At 32.6% G+C, this 16,613-nt stretch overlaps 1 protein-coding gene across 6 annotated transcripts in view; it reads left to right on the top strand.

Annotated features, from left to right (window-relative positions):
* The window catches only part of EPHA5 (EPH receptor A5), a 402,903-nt gene that overhangs the window by 325,018 nt on the left and 61,272 nt on the right, over positions 1-16,613 (top strand). For 3 of the 6 annotated variants that reach the window (XM_037829889.1, XM_037829893.1, XM_037829892.1), the window contains one exon: positions 15,089-15,154. The exons of the other annotated variants lie outside the window; for them this stretch is intronic. In XM_037829889.1, coding sequence (XP_037685817.1) covers positions 15,089-15,154 — 66 coding nt within the window. The remainder of the gene's footprint in view (positions 1-15,088; positions 15,155-16,613) is intronic. 6 annotated transcript variants of the gene reach the window in all.

Raw genomic sequence — 16,613 nt, 5'->3', positions numbered from 1 at the left:
TATATTCTCAGCCAGTGTCCAGGGAAGTATTATCCTTGGCCCAGTGGTGTTTCCTACCAAATCCATTTCAAATCACCATGGCTAGGGAGATGCAGTGCACTGACTGTTCTAGTCTGTGGTAAAAGCACATGCCTGAGCCTGAAAATAGGGTCAGTCCCATGCAAAGCACATGGCCTAGGAATGAGGAAATTGCAGCTCATTCTGTACCTTTGCTCACACCCTCCATTTGCTTGAAACAATCTTCCTGGTATCTCTGAATGCTTAAATCTTATCCATTTTTCAAGACCCAAATTATACATTATTGCTATCATAAAGCCTTCTTCAATTTGCTTAACCAACTCATTCTCTCCTTTCACTGAGGAATCAGAACAATATATCCGTACTTCTAATGGAATTTAACATTTTCAACCCCAAATTACAGTAAATTGTGAAAATATCTTCTCTCTCTTGCCCTTCAGTAAGTACTTTTGGGGATAAAGGCCTCTGTGGGTCTCTCTCATAACATAACTGTATGAACACCTCATAAATTAATGAATTAAAGATAAACTGTGCATCGGTCTCCATTGGAAGTGCTTTGGCTAATTTTTCCCTAGTAATGTTGATAGTTATGTAAGTGAAAAATATTAGTAACTGTGACATAACATGATAGAAAAACCAACCCATAAATGTGCTTTCTTCCTGAGCACTAAAACTTTCGGTGACATCATAAAATAAATGCAGTTATTTCAAGAATTATTGCACAGAAGTTAAGAAATCTTCATTAGCTTATGGCATTATTTATTTGACATCAGGACCCAATAATGGTAGTGTAGTGATGCTCTTGGTAACATCAAGTAGCAATAGCTTTTAAAAATAATAATGTAGTTCAAAATATTTGTAATCATCTTGTGATTCTCTTCAGGTTAGGGGCATAATGGATATGCTAGAGTATTTGGAATCTCTAAAATAATTAGAATATAATTTCAGAACTTTATTCATTTTTATAAGGAGAAAGATTATATAAAATACTCTAATACTTTTATTTCAAAATAATTATATAGAAAAATATTAGTAATCAAACATGCAATCAACAATTTTCAAAAAGAGCTCATTAAAACAAATCTCAGTAGTTTATAAATTAGCAATAGAGGTGACTTGATAAAACTGTAATAAATCCAGACGTGTATTGATTTAGTATCTGGGAGCTTTTATCTCTTCTATTTCACATGATTACATGATTTTTTTCTTCAAAGGCTCTAAGTCAGATGATGAGAGAGCAGATCATAATTTATTAATAACTGACAAATGGGGATCAGGGCAGAGTAATGCCAGGGACATAGATGAGGAGCATAGCAACAACTAATTGCCCACTGTGAGAAGTAAATAAGTCCTAGGAAACTGAATTCAATAGAGTTACTGGCCCAATTGCTCAACATTATTGAATACTCCACCTTCCATTTCTCATAGATCAAACATACAAACATTGCTGCAAATTTCAGGAAGTTGTATTGAGACAAATAGACTCCATTTGTGATACCAGAGACAACTGGTTAATATCATTGATTGACATTTCATGGAAAATGCATATCAATTTAGTACAGAATCTAGAAACTCAGATTTCATCAAGTATGAAGCATGTCAAAAGCCTAACCATAAGAGCAAAATAATGCTTTGTGTCTGAAGCTGTGTTTGCTCCATTTCTATACAAATGCAGTCCCCATGTGGAATAGTGAGCAGGCTGGCATCCCAGAAGACAGCCCTGCTAGGTTTCTGGGAATCTTACTGTGTCTCTGAGAGTCCACAATGATGCAGTAAAATTGTCAGAAACAAAAAAATCCATAGGTCCAATGTTTCTCACAAGATTCTTGAAACATATTTTAGCCGACCAAATAACCAATCTCTAGCTCATGATGCCAAACATAGATTGATAGTTACTTACTTAAGGGAAGTCCTGATTTTGTTTCAGTCTCTTCATTACATTACATATTACAAAATTGGCATGGTTTAGCTGATTTACTAATTTCTTACTAGCTATTAATTTATTTATTTATGTTTCTTAATTTTTTAAATTACAAATTTTAAAGGACATACAAGACATATAGAAGAAAATAAATCATTATAACACAAGAGGGATCACTATTAATATCTTGCTATATATTTAAAATAGTATATATAGTTGAGTTCTTAGATTATAATTATTTCTTTGTTCTTTTACTTAACATTCTAATGCAAAATTTCCTGCAATTGAAAATGTTTCCAAAAGTTAAAAAAAAAAAAAATTATAGTTCTTTGATGGTCTTTCTAACCTTTTCTATATGTTTCCCCTCTGTTTTTGTTGTTGTTGTTCTGGGGAGGGTAATTGCTATTTCTGTTTATAATGTCCTGAGAACACATTTAAATAATTCAAAGTAAGAGTCAATTAAAATGCCTATTCAAGATCTTTGAGACATATGACAAATGACCCTCCTAAATCATTATTTAGCATCCTCCCAACAGTGCATGAAATTGCCTGGTGGTTCGTAACCTAACCAGTCTTTGCTAAATTAACAGGAGAAAAATGGTTCCTCATTTTAATTTGCATTTATTTTATTACTGATATTTAATAGGAGCATTAATATATTTGCAAGTATAGTTATTAAATATTTTAATTTACCAGTTTTGTAAATTGCCTGTACATGTGCCAACCATTTAAGCTAGAGGGATCTTAGCTCTTCATATAGAAAAAATATATCATTGAAAGTGTCAAATTTTGTTGGTTTTCAATTCTATTTATATTGTATGTGATATTTTTTAATTGTTAATTTCATTAGTTGGACATCAGATTGGTATTTTTCATAGACTTATGTGAATATACCAACACTGTTTATCACCTTCCCCTGAAATTTCTATAGGTTTCCATCTGTAATATATACTACTAAGTAAGTGTCTCTATGGATGTTCATTTTATCCCTGCTGGCTCTGGACTATCAAAGCTATTCTGTTAATTACTCTGATTTGTATCAGTATCATACTAGTTTAATTATTATGATTTTAAAATATATTGCAGTAGTTGGTCAATTGATTTCCAATAGGGGATCACTTTGGTCACAATTGCAAGTATTTTATATAAATTTATTTGTATGCATGTGCACATGCATACGCACAAGTTTTACACATTTGTGTGTACACAATGCAATTATGACTTTAATTAATTACTGTTTTGTTACATACGTGTATGTTATTATTGTCTCCATTGTAATATTTAATTTAAAATACCACAGCTTATTTTAACACTACTAATACTAATAAAAAACAAAATGTACTTACATCAAATTTAAATGGTTTGAAATGAAAATATAACATTTGGCTTCTTAAATATTTTCATAATATGTCTTATCTTCATCACAAAATACAGACTTCCTTGGGATCTGATATTTTCAGTATGCTTCTATAATTACTTTTATTATTTGAGAGAGAAGTAGTTAAATTGAAACATTAGTCCTTCTGATTTCTCCACCTTAAAAATATAATGCTTATAGATATGATTCCACTGTAGAAAATAACTGAGCAACACTAATGGAGAGAACTAAATAAATTAGAAATTATATATTTGGCTTATTTCTTTTTACTATTTTCCTCCTCTTTTGAACCTACTCATATTTTTTATTGATATTATATTTCATTAAAACAGGTATCTAAAGCAAATGTTGTTATTCCAGCTGTATTTATAAATACTTTTTTTTTTTTGGCTGGAAAAATTAGCATCACTTTTTGCAACTTAATTTGCCCTAATATTTTCTCTCTACTTTTTCCCAAATAAATTGAAAGCAAAAATAGCTGAGCACAATTAGTCTTGACAGTCATATGCTCCTCTCAAGGGATCTTCAGAGATATACCTGATGCCCCTGTGAAATGACTGGGAGGAAAAATGTGGATGGAAGGGGATTGTAGTAACTTTACGCTTGTAGGAATGTAGGTAATTGATGTTACCTTAAGGAATTAATATCTTTCTCAGTGAAGGTGGTTTCCTGTAGGAAAGGAAAACATATGATATAGTGTTTTTGTTTCCTATCAATACTGGTATTGTGCTAACTCAGGCTCTGGGCTTTGGGGAACAAAGAAAAAAGATGGTGGTTGATTGCAGGGCTGATTCCATTTATTTTCCCTTTATTGAACTAGTAAAGTGATCTCTTCAAACATTTCACCAAATAGAAGTACAAGTTTTTTCATTAGTGTTTAATATTAACAATAAAATAAAATTATAAAGAGGAGAAAGAAACCTTAAGGACTACAGCCACACACATACTGTGAATTCCAATTATGAGGTGATCATATAGATAACTAGTCCAAATCAGCATCACTTTGAATGTTTGTGGTTTATGAAAGAAAAAACAGTAATTTTGAAGTTGTAACACAGAAATCATTTAAGAAGAGTTTTGGTTTATCAAATAACTTAAGAAAACTAACTGCTTTAAAAGGCAGAGAAGACAAGGGTAGTAGGGAATGAGAAAAAAAATTACAGGGGGAAGGCAGATTGAGATAAAGGTGAAAGTTTTTGTTTTGTTTTGTTTTACATTTTCAGTGGTTCTTAATAGCAAATTTTCTTTTTCTTCTCTGTTTGCTAGTTTTTGACGTCAGACATCAGTTTAAAAGTTTGTAGTCTGCTGTACATATATATTGTCTACAATGAACTATTTCCTATCTGCCATTGGAGAAGAAAGTAAGATTTTCAGAAGTTTTACAACTAAATACCACCTCAGCCACAACTGGCTAAACAGTTGCCAAAGACTTCCCTAGCCAGATTTCTCCTGGTCAGTTTCAACAAAGGGGCTGAGTCATGGTACCTGAGAGAAGCACAGCTTCTTACAGAAGCTGTTGTGAAAAGGATACCAGAATCCAGGTAACCAAATCTTTTTTGAGGGGCCCAATTGTTAACACTTTCAAGGGACAGTTCTGCATTGGTAGCCCATTCACTGATGCCCATAGGAATGAGGGATCTATGGATGGAGATGAAATCAGCTGCTTTCTCCAGTCTTAAAAATTGCCCTTTAGCTTCCTCTTACAAAACTTGTGCCACTGCATGTCTTCAGTGTGACAGGCTTAGAACTACCTCATGGTGTTCCTGGGAATCTAATTCCCCAACATCACTGTGCTTCATTTCCTTGTTCAAATTTCCAAAAGTGAAGTCTGGTTCCATTTTATGTTTTCTTCCAAGGCACACCTAGGTTATTGGCCTGTTTACAGATGGGCCGACATTGAGTAGATATCAAACCATGGCCCAATCAGTCCCAGTGAAGGGACACAATTATGGTAAAATCATTCTCATCTTTTGAGCAAGGGTTGTTGGTAGGTTCTTAAGTTGGACATGTCTAGTATGCCCAACAGTATAGTGCCTTTATATTCTGTACTCTAGGCAGTTTTGTCAGCCTGGAAACAATGTCAATTTTTGGTTGGATAAGACTGGGGCTTTCATATGCCCACAATTGATAGCTGCCACTGGAGAATCTAGAGTGTTACATTCCCTGTTATAGATCTTCAAGCATCTTGTAATCAGCAATACGTGTCCTTGAATGATGATGTTCCACGTCATCCCCACAAGAGCTAACATACCATCACACATTGGTTTCTTGGACCTCCAGTAGAAATGGCTATTCTCAGTCTGTGGTTTGGACTGTAAAAACTGATCACCATGTAAATAAATGGGTCCTGGGTAGTGACCCCTCTCACCCCATCATTCTTTTGTCTCAAAGCAACCTAAGTGTACAATTAGCAGTCAATATCTAAATAAGGTTTCTCCACATGAAGTGCATCTCCACATGAAATGACTTTTGGGTCATTTTTTTCAAGTTCATTCCAGATAATCTGAGAACATAGAAATACAGTTCAGTGTTGCCATTTAATTTATCCATAGTTCAGGCATTGAGCACTTGTCCCTGATAGAATCCTTTGCCCAATACATTTGCGATCCAAATCTATGGGGAATGGGGAAGAGGATAAATATTTTGATGACTTATGCAAGTATAAATGTAAATAAAACTTTACCCAGTTGCAAGAAAGTTAAAAGTCCCACCTCCTGCCTTAGAGCATATATTTGTACAGAAATTTTTGTAAATTCTTTTCCCCTTTGAAAAGGACCTGTGAGACATTTCTGAAATACAAACATCAAAGGAAGATAGCACCGTTTTCTCATTTCCATGGGTGTTTATTTTAGGGGTCTAGCTCCAAATTCTAACTATCTTACTGTTTCTCTATTCCTTTGGATAGAGGTGATTAGCAAAGACTTGCCCCCATTACCAGGTGAATTTAGCATGAACTATGCAAATGGTGCCAAAGTCCTTTTAAATGCATGCAAGGTGCTCTGTCTGCTTGGCTATAAATGCTGTTTATTTCATTCTATTCTTGTACTTTGGAAGATTGCCTGTGATTTAGCACATCCTGATTTCATGCTTATTCAATAAATTGTTTTGTCTTAAAAAAATATAACTGAACACCATATGTACCTAATAGGAATATGTAGAACAAATTTTTTAAATGGCATTAGTATTTTATTGACCATAATCTAAATTATAGCTTATGTTTAATAATGGATTATACAGCTTGGAAAAATGCATGCAGACACACACACACACATATGTATACATACAAGCAGTATAACAATACAGTACTGAAATTAAAATAATTTGAGTAATGAAAAAAGAAATTAAAATTATATACAAAAAGCTTAAACAATCTGATTTTCCTATTCAAAATATACTAGCAAGCCTTTGCAAAAGTTCTTGATGTATCATGTCTCTGTAATCTCTTTTATTATGGTCATTAAAGTTGATTTATCTCAACTTCATGACCTGTAGAATTTCCTTTTCTATAGAGTTTGACCCTTCGAGGATAATGAGATAGCTAAGACATGCATCCTGCTTTCAAGGAGTGGACAGTCTAACAAGGAGCCAGTCAGGCAACAAGAAAATTTCAATGTAACACAGTTAGCGTTGTATTGGGAACAAACTGAGAATGAATTGCTGTGAGAGTAGACGATACGAATATCTCTACCTGAATGAGTATAGAAATTTTGTTACAGAAACTGTAGATTTCAGCTGGAATTTGTAGAATGAAGACTTTACCAGAATTGGTGGGAAAGACATGTGGTCATGAATGCACATGACATGTTCAGTTTGTTGTTATGTCTTAATCTATTCCACCAGTCTTCACAACCTCTGCCTCTGTACCTTCTCGCCTTTCTGCCTCATTGCCTGAGTTTCCTCATCTGCAACTGAGGAAGATAATTTTCAAACACACACACTCAAGACTTTCTTTCTAGAATATATTTTTACAGTACATGATTGTGTTTAATCTAGTTTATTATCATGGCAATTTCAAATGGAACTGTGGCTTATGTTATGCATATAATTATTATTTTTCCATTTTCTGAGTCACTGATCAGGCATGTAAAAATTTTTTAAAACACACCTTCCTACTTTTTCCCACTCTTTTTCCTAATTTTCCACAAATATTAGAGTAAGAGACTTTCAAGTACCCAAGTCACTCACATACAGTATGTTAGTAGGGAAATACTGTAACTCATTCAGATTGGTAGACATGATAAACAAGGCATTATTGGAGCATTCTAAAAAAGTGTACCTGCTCTACAGTGAATTTAGTGAAATCATCCTTTCAAAATTTCAGAAGGGGTTTCCAAGAAGTCAAAAATTTCTATGTGTGTTTTTTTTTATCTGATGGTACTCCTGCCTAAGATAAAAATAAACTTTTCTTTATACCTTTACTTATATTAGTTTTTAGCTTTTAGTTTTGGTTGTACAGGTAATAGTGAAAGTGGTTGTGGTGATGGTAGTGTTGGTGATGGTAGTGGTGGTCTCGTTGTGACGGTGGTTTTGTTTATCAAGATACAAAGGTAAGAATTCTTGTGAGTAGAGGTATCTCTTTCCAATTTATTGTTGTTGCCTCTGGCATCACATCTGGACATTCCATGGTATTGTAAGGTATTTATGGGGTAAACAAAGAAGAAACCATTCATACTTTAATTTTCTTATTGGAATAAGCACCAGTTTATTAAATTAAATGCATAAAAATTAAATGTATATATATGCATATATACATATATGCGTGTATATGTGTGTGTATGTTTATATATATATAAAACTTTAATTTGCTCTAGCTTAGTAGTATGTAAAAGAGAAAATTCCTTGACATCAAAATAGTCAACACTTCTGGAAATCTTTTCTGACAAGTCTGTGGAGAAAACTGAGCTTTGCTTACACATAAATTTATATGTCTATGGACAAAATCTCAAAAAGGAAAAATGAGGAAGCCAAATAAAGAGGATATTACAGTTTTGTTGAGTGATTTTGTGTGAAATCATGACTCCTAGAAAATTTAAGTAGCTAGTATTGAAATATAGAAGTACAAACAAGTGTGTTGCTAAGCATTAAAACTGCAATTAAAAGAAATCTGTAATGATAAATGTTAGGAAAAAAACTCTTGGTTTAAATAGATAGATGCTTGGATGAAATTTACAATTACTTAGCAAAACTATTCTTCATTTGCAGATAATATAAATTAACATTGTAAACAAGATTGCAGGGGAATTATTTAGAGTACTTACCAAAAAACAAATTGTTTGTGAGTACCTTAGGGCACTTTAGAAGTTTTTATTAACATGCAGACATTAATATGCTAATTAACAAAGCTTTCCCTCTTTAATTCATTAAGTAAATTCCCCTAAGACTAGTATAAGATATGTCATTGCAACCAGTATTTATTGAGTACCTACTGTTCAGTGGTTCTCATCCTAGAGGATATTTAAGAATCAGCTAATGACCTTTGAAAAGTAATGGGTTCCACAATCAAAATGTTCTGATTTAATTGTTCTGGGGTAAGTACTGGGCATTGGTATTTTTTAAAAAGCTGCCCAGTTGATTCCAATCTGCAGCCAGAGTTGTCACCATTGTAATATGTATGGGTAGAAAATTGTTGTTATGTAATCTCTTTATTTTTGAAGTATAACACATAGATTCTCAGTAAATGTTTGTCAATAATGGGAATGATTGTGTTTGTTACTACAGAAAAGAGAAAAGTTTCCAAAAAATAGTTATTTAGCCAAATTTATTTTGAGTTTAAAGATGTAGTAGGATAAACAAATTATGTATCAAACATGTTCAATAACATTTGCTAGTTGCATCAATGCCTTTACCTTTTGCCATTCATGGAAAAAGAGCCCAGTGTTTTATAATGATCTCTGACCCATTAGCATGACTGAAAGAAATACAGTGACTCATCATTAAAGCGTAACTTGGAAAAAAACAAAAACAATCGAAGTATAGTCTAAATATATCTCACCTCAAGTTTTCTTTTTGCTTTCCTTTAGTTTGATATTCCTAAGTCTTCATTGTAGCTTTCAGAGTAAGAAATATAAGGAAGGTTTCTGATCCCTGAATTAAAATGAATTAGTTTTGTTTTTTGTTTTATGATTTTGTCCATTAGACAAAGGGACGGCTTTACATGGAACAAAGATTTGTAGAGTTTGGGGTTTTGTTTTTACTTTAGAAATCCTTGAAATGTATATAATTTTACTTAAGATTTACTTCAGTCATTTATATGATCTAATCTATTTTAAACATGCAGTGAATAATATAGCAGGGTTTTGGGTCCCTGAGTTTTTTATGTTATCCAGCTCTTAATGTTTTAAAACAAAAGTTGGTATTTCTTTTGTTACAGGAAGGGTTATACTTAAATAAAAGTGGTTTAAGTGTTGTATTTAATTTATGACTGTTTAACCTAACTTTTTAACCTGTTAACAAGCTGTGAGTGAAGAAAGGTCCATAACAATGTTCCCCATGAAGACTTATTACATTTTGCATTGTGGGTAGGGGTTGAGAAAATATAGGGGGTTATAGAAGGGGTGAGGCGAAGGGAAGGGTGGGGAGTAAAATGAGCTGAATGATATGGAATGAGAAGTTGTGTTTCTGGTACAATTATGGGCCAGTAACTGGTGTCCTCATTTTACATGTTATCTCCACTACTTATTATCAGTGTGATCTCGGGAAAGCCATTTTCCCTCTCTGAGACACAGGACTCACACAGTTCTAAGATGAGTATTGTTTCAGGTTTGAAACAGGAATCACAAGGAGAAAGCAATATATGGGTGTAGCAGGCATAGAAATTGATTGGTTAAGACTAAGAGATCCACTTAGTCTAAGAGATGCCTCAAAACTCAACTGCAGGGGACTTGTGCAGAGATTGGACATTTTTTTGTAGAGGGTCCTAGTGGTAATAAATATAGAGACTGATAATCATTGGTGAGGGGTAAGAATCTATAAAGGGAGAAGGAAGAGGAAAACTGTAAATGAAGATTAAAAAAACTTACTGAAGATAAATATCTCCTATCATTTTGCTGAGATTAGCACTTGAGTATAGTGATTGGATTGCACATTCAAATCCCAGGATATATTGTAGGAAAAAAAGGAAAAAGAGAGAAAAAAACAAATTAAAATCTTGTTCTAACCAGTGAGCATTACCTCCTTTTGTAGGGTGGAATAATTGTAAACCTTTGTGTTAGAAGTATGGATGAATAGTAGAATTTGGGGACCGTATATGTTATCTTTACACTTTTTATCCCTTTCCCAATTTTTGCAAAATATTTCTGAAGAATTTTAGCCTGGCTTCATCAGGAAATCCGTTATAAATCTTAAAAGAGTGGCAGTGAACTAAGACACAGGATTGCTTAATGAGATAATCAGTAAAAGGACTGTATTATGAGATATTTTAAGAAATACACAGTTCACACTTTCAATGTAAATTAAAGGTGAACAATTTCCCCAGATTCTTTCATTGTTAATTTTTGTTACACATTTAAATTCTTTGTATCATTTTTAAACTGAGGAATTTTGAATGACAATATACTGCTTTACATAAACATCATAATTGAAATGTTTTAATTCTTTAATTTCCTTAGAATTAAAAACTGAAATGCAAAAAAGTTCACAAAAAAACGTAAAGCCAGAGAAAACTAAAACTTCCCATAATGCTAATTAACGTAACACTGCAATATAGCAACAGCTCTTAGAGTTTTGTTTCCTGTACAATATTTTATTGAACATTTAGTTTCTTTAAAATCTAGGTCTTTTATAAATTATGGCACAATAAACAGCTTCGTGCATATTAGTCGCACCTCACTTTATGCCCTAACACCATATTATTATAATAATTTCAGTTTAAAAATTTTAGAGTGTGAGCCTAGAATGCTCAGAAGCTTTACATACATTATCAAAATCATTCCTGTACCTATATGTGGTATGGTTTTTATTATTCTCTTAATTACATCAATGAGCAATTTGCCCAAAGTTATAAAGCTAGTAATGAATACATCCAGGACTGTTCCCAGTATTTCTAGAAACCCCAGGCTTTTAACTATTTTGCTAGACAATGGTGTCAAAGGCTGGGAACATTTGTATTGTTCTGTCATAGGTTTAGCAGTTTTTTACTAAAGGATCAGTACCACTTTTTAGTGTCATCCTCCATCTATGAAAGCACGAGTTCCTCTCTGTTTTCTCCAGCACTCTCCATTTGGCTTTTTTTTTTTTTTTCAGATATAAAATGGGGTGATGACGAAGCCTTTCAATTAATGTTTTTTGTTTGCTTGATTTTGTTTATTAGGTAAAGTGAAAATATTTTCTACATCTGACTTTTCTAATTAAAGTACTTCTTTTGTGAAATTACTCTTCTGGACTTTCTCTCATTTATCTTTTGGGATCTTAGTGCTTTTCTTATCAATTTATATGATCTCTTGTTTAAGAAATTAAGTCATCGTTTATCCACAGCCTTCAGTCTTTTTTCTCTGATCTAGTATCTTTGATGAGAATTTCTTCCCTAGAGGTATAATCACCTTGCTTCCTAGGAGGGAGGTTATAGTACTTACATTGACACACTTCATGCATATATTGATTAACTCTGTAAGGCCTGGCTAAAGTAATTTCATTTGAATCTCCTTTCAGTCTGGAAAGCTTCTGTTACCATATTTTAATCTTCTGAAGGACAAGTTGAAATATCTTGTTAAAACAAAGACCAACAGATTTTTTTATTATTATTATAAACTTAAAAGGGCTAACCTATTTTAAATTTGGATAATAACAATCTTCTCACAGCTGCACACAGTTACTTACAGAATTCCAGGTGCTAAAAATTGATGGGAATGCAGATGTACCCTGTGTTGCACTGCAGCTCACAGAAATTAGATTGGTTGCTATTTCTAGCGCATTTGGGTTTCTATTTCTAAATGGTCTCTGAAGCTTGTAAGCATTTTCAACCTGTATCTCCTTATACTATCTGGTTCTGAGGTGTTTACTTAAAAAGAGTTATTGGGAGGCTTACTATTCTCCTTCAGATATTAATAGAAAGTAATGTCAGTTTTTAATTCTTTAATAACTCAAGTTATTAGGTATGTTCTGATGGCTATTTCCTTAGAACATTTGTAAATGATTTCTAAAAATTACATTGGCCTTTCTGTATTTACATGAATTGATCTGAATTTAATTATTTAATTATATTATTAATGGAAATATTTAATATGATAATGGTATATGGATCATTAAAAAAATCAATTCCCTTTGCGATGATAATCTATTCTAACGCTTTGATTATGATATTGTTTCCATGTTTTTCCCAAAACATCTGATGCTCCACACACTGATCTAAGTGAAAAATATGTGTAAATAGATAGTCTCTCACTTTATTTCTATAGAAAGAAGTTAAGTAACTTACCCAATGTAATACACTCTTTTTCCATCTTAAAACAAGTCAAAGGAAATATCAATAAAACATAGAAAACATGGGGTCAGAAAAAAAGTAGAAGTACAAATATTTGAATTACAGGGTTTGGGGATTTTTTTATTATACTTTATTGAAACTATTAATTAGAATTCCAACAGTAGGCAAGGTGATTTATTTACTCCTGAACTAAGATTGTGGATTTGGTGGTATAGTGAATTGTGTGTTTGTGTGTACTAATCATAAGATAGAAAGACTATTATAATTTTTTAAATCAAGAGATCTGAATGAAATCTTCTTCTTATTTTCAGAATCAATAGTGTGTTTTTGAGTATTAGAACACTAACCAAATATTATACAAATCCTTTTTGGTAATGGTCCATCCCAGTGCACAATTCTATATGAATCTGTATGTCAGCTGGAAAGAAAACTGTTTATTAGGAGATGGCATTATCTTTTTTCTACACTCAAAAACAATAGGATGATCTTGTCAATAACCAATAATTATTTATTTATTATTTATTGAGTTGGATCTGTGCTGTTTGAAATCACATATATGCAATCTTTCCACATTAGTATCTTTCAGTAATTCTAGCTAATTGTGCTGTTAGTACCAATTAAAATAACAAGCATTGGTTGCTTATAAATGTTATTTACTCTGTTTAAACTATGAAGGAAAAAAGAAAGATCCAAGGAATCATCCTTCATCTCAGGAAACTAAGTCTAATCAAGGGGGATGGCAAATGTTCTATGAAGGATGAGATGGTAAATGTTTCGGACTTTGCAGCCCATTCACTCTGTCACGTCTGCCATGATGGTATTAAAGAAGCCATAGGCGTTAAATAATGAATGTGGCTGCGTTCTAATAAAACTGTATTTACAATAAAAGTGGTGAGCTGGATGTGACTTGAGGGCCAGGCCATAGTTTGTGTCTCAGTGCTGAGATAAGACAGAAGGAGGAAAATTAACATATAAGATTTCAGTAATTAAATAAATATAATTATGAAGAAATGTATCAAGACTTGTCATAGTAATTGTATAGATGTTTTGCCAGTATTAGATAATTCCAGTATTTGATAGATTGTTATTTGACTTTCAATATCTCTATGATGAGAAGAATTATTTAGCATATTCTTTATACTATATTGTAATAAAGTCAAAACATAAATAAATATTATAGTAGCTATCTTCTTCACTAGGATCCTATTTTAGTGACAATCAAATCCTTAGGCACTTTGCAGTACTAAAAATTAAAACATCATCAATAATGCAATAAAAAATGGAATAGTGCCCACTTTTCCTTTGAAAAAGTGTCATTTGATTTGATTTGGAAATACGGGCCTGTCTTCATTAACATTTGCAAATTTACTAGATGTTTTGTATTTTATTTTCTTCTGTTTTGATACAAAATAGAATAGATACATTTCAACTAATTAAAGTTCAAAATAAAACATTTTAGACAAAGTTCTAGGCCTGCTGGTATGTGATATCATTACCTAACTCATTCCAAAGTTCTCTTGAAAAAACTATAAATGCTATTCATAAAATTACTTGAAAGTGAATGCATTGAAGCACAAAATAACTTCCATGTTATAGTCTGACATCAGTTTACATGGTTACTATCAATAAAGTGCATTTTGTTAAAGAATTTACTCTGTATATCCTGAATTTTTACTATGAATTATGTTAAAAATTTAAAAGAATCTTGAATGTTGGGCTAGCTAGAAAAATGCATGTATTATATACAGTTTTTTTTTCCACATTTGTAATAGCTCTGCAAATATGTATTTGGAGATACATTTTTTAAATCTGAAAATGCAAATTTAAATTGGTAGTCTTCCCTAAGTGATCAGAGAAGGGACTTAAGCATAATATTTTCAACAGGCTATGAGAAATAATACCACTGGTATAATAAAAATCAGTGGGACTCATGGGCTATACATTATTCTCCCTCCTAAATTTGTAGGCTATATACAAACATGTATTTAAAGAGCTATTTAAAATGTCTTCCAAATGTAAATTTTTGAGGAAATTTCTGAGGAAAGATATATTTAAATGGACTTCGTTATTTGTATGTCTATAATAATGCATGATCGAATGCATTGGCTCCTTGTATTTCCAACTGAAGCATGACTTTAAGTAAAGTAAAAATAACTTTACTACAGCCCTGTATTTCTTAAATCCATGAAATGCTTACTAATTTGAAAGGCATTGTGGAAGGATGTAATCATATGCATTTAAGGCCTTTTGCTTTTGAAACGCAAAGCAGACACCTGACTAATTTCAGTGTCTATGTGCTGTTTGAGGGAGTGGGATCTCTTCCTTATCTTGGGCTCTCTTGTTTGCTTTTCAGCTGCTGCGAATGTGGCTGTGGGAGGGCTTCTTCCCTGTGCGCTGTTGCCCATCCAAGCCTAATATGGTTAGTGTTCCCTCCCGCTTTCACTCCTATGTGATGTCCCACCTATATGTATTCCCGTCGGCATCCCTTTTCTTTTTCCATTGTGTACATTTTAACAGTTAGCATGCCAGTTACACCTTAACAGGTGGAAGACTAGAATTAAACTAGTTCCCAAAGATGAATCATAATAAGTGATTTCATGGTGCATTATTTCTAACCAAATAAACATACAGCACATCATCCCTACATCAAGCATTCCTACATCCTTTCCAAGGTTTTTACCTTGGTTCTGATGTAAACTAGGAAGTTGTAAGATTGTAGCATCTGTTCTACATTTAACATTTAGCATGTCGCTGTTTTTGTTGTTCCATTAAGTAAAAATCATATCATACATGGAAGTAGAATGCTACTTCTGTCAAGAGGAACTCACCTTTTCTGTTTCCCAGAACCATGGAATGACCATAACATAATCGGGATCCTCTGTTGTCTCATAATCATCTTGGAAACATGCGGCATTGGAGCACAAAGCCACATGTGATTTTAAATGGTTGACTGAATTATATTAAGTGTGAATATTTCAGATATCAGAAGTGATAATCCTACTTTGAAACAAGTAATGTAAAAATGTGCATTTTTGGGATCAGTGTCTAAATGGGATAATCTTCATTTTTACAAAAGCAAATTCTGAATATTTATCTGGGTTATAGCTATAAAACTGTAGACTGGGACATAAGAACAGAAAATTCTATTCACATCTTTAGGATGACTCATAACCAATATTGAGCTACTTTGGAAAAAAATAAAATACTACAAATTGTTTCTTTCTAAATTAAGAGGTCAAAATTTCTGTACTCTCCTATCGAGTGGCTATTTGTAGTCAAAATTTGCCAAGAAGAGATATTCTGAAATGCATTAAAGAGAATTATGGGTTTCCTCAGGGAATTTTTAAATGTTACTTGTATTCTCTAGGTATAAATTAATTTTTATTGACTCAAAAATTGTGTGTGTAAGCGTGTGTGCAGTGTGTACATGTGAGATATGGTGGAACGGATTTCAAATATCTGAGAACAAGAAAAAGTAAATAAGAACAATTTGATATAATGCAGATATCTTTTCCTCAATCTTTTAAAATTTGTGTATTTGGAAAAAGTTTTGAAGTTAATATGAAAAGTACAGATTTATTCCAAATTATTTAACATATTTAACATACTCAGGAAATTTTTATGCATGTGTACTTCCAGAGACAAACCACATAAAATCTGGAATCTGGAAAGGGGTAAAGTATAACTTAAATAGCTTTTCACTGTGATTTTTTACTACACTGTGAAAAATTAAAGAATGGTAGCTTAATTACACATTCTACTTCAGTCTTCACTATAATTTTCATAAGAGATAAATTATCACTGAAGCAGAATAGGCAGGATTTATGTCTTGCAAAAAAAGATTGACAGTCTTGCCTACCTTGAGCTGAATCTCATGG

The sequence above is a fragment of the Choloepus didactylus genome, chromosome 3 (assembly GCF_015220235.1).
Source record: "Choloepus didactylus isolate mChoDid1 chromosome 3, mChoDid1.pri, whole genome shotgun sequence".
In the NCBI taxonomy this organism is placed as follows: domain Eukaryota; kingdom Metazoa; phylum Chordata; class Mammalia; order Pilosa; family Megalonychidae; genus Choloepus; species Choloepus didactylus.
Note: the sequence above shows the minus strand (reverse complement) of the source record. Positions and strands in the feature narration are given on the sequence as shown.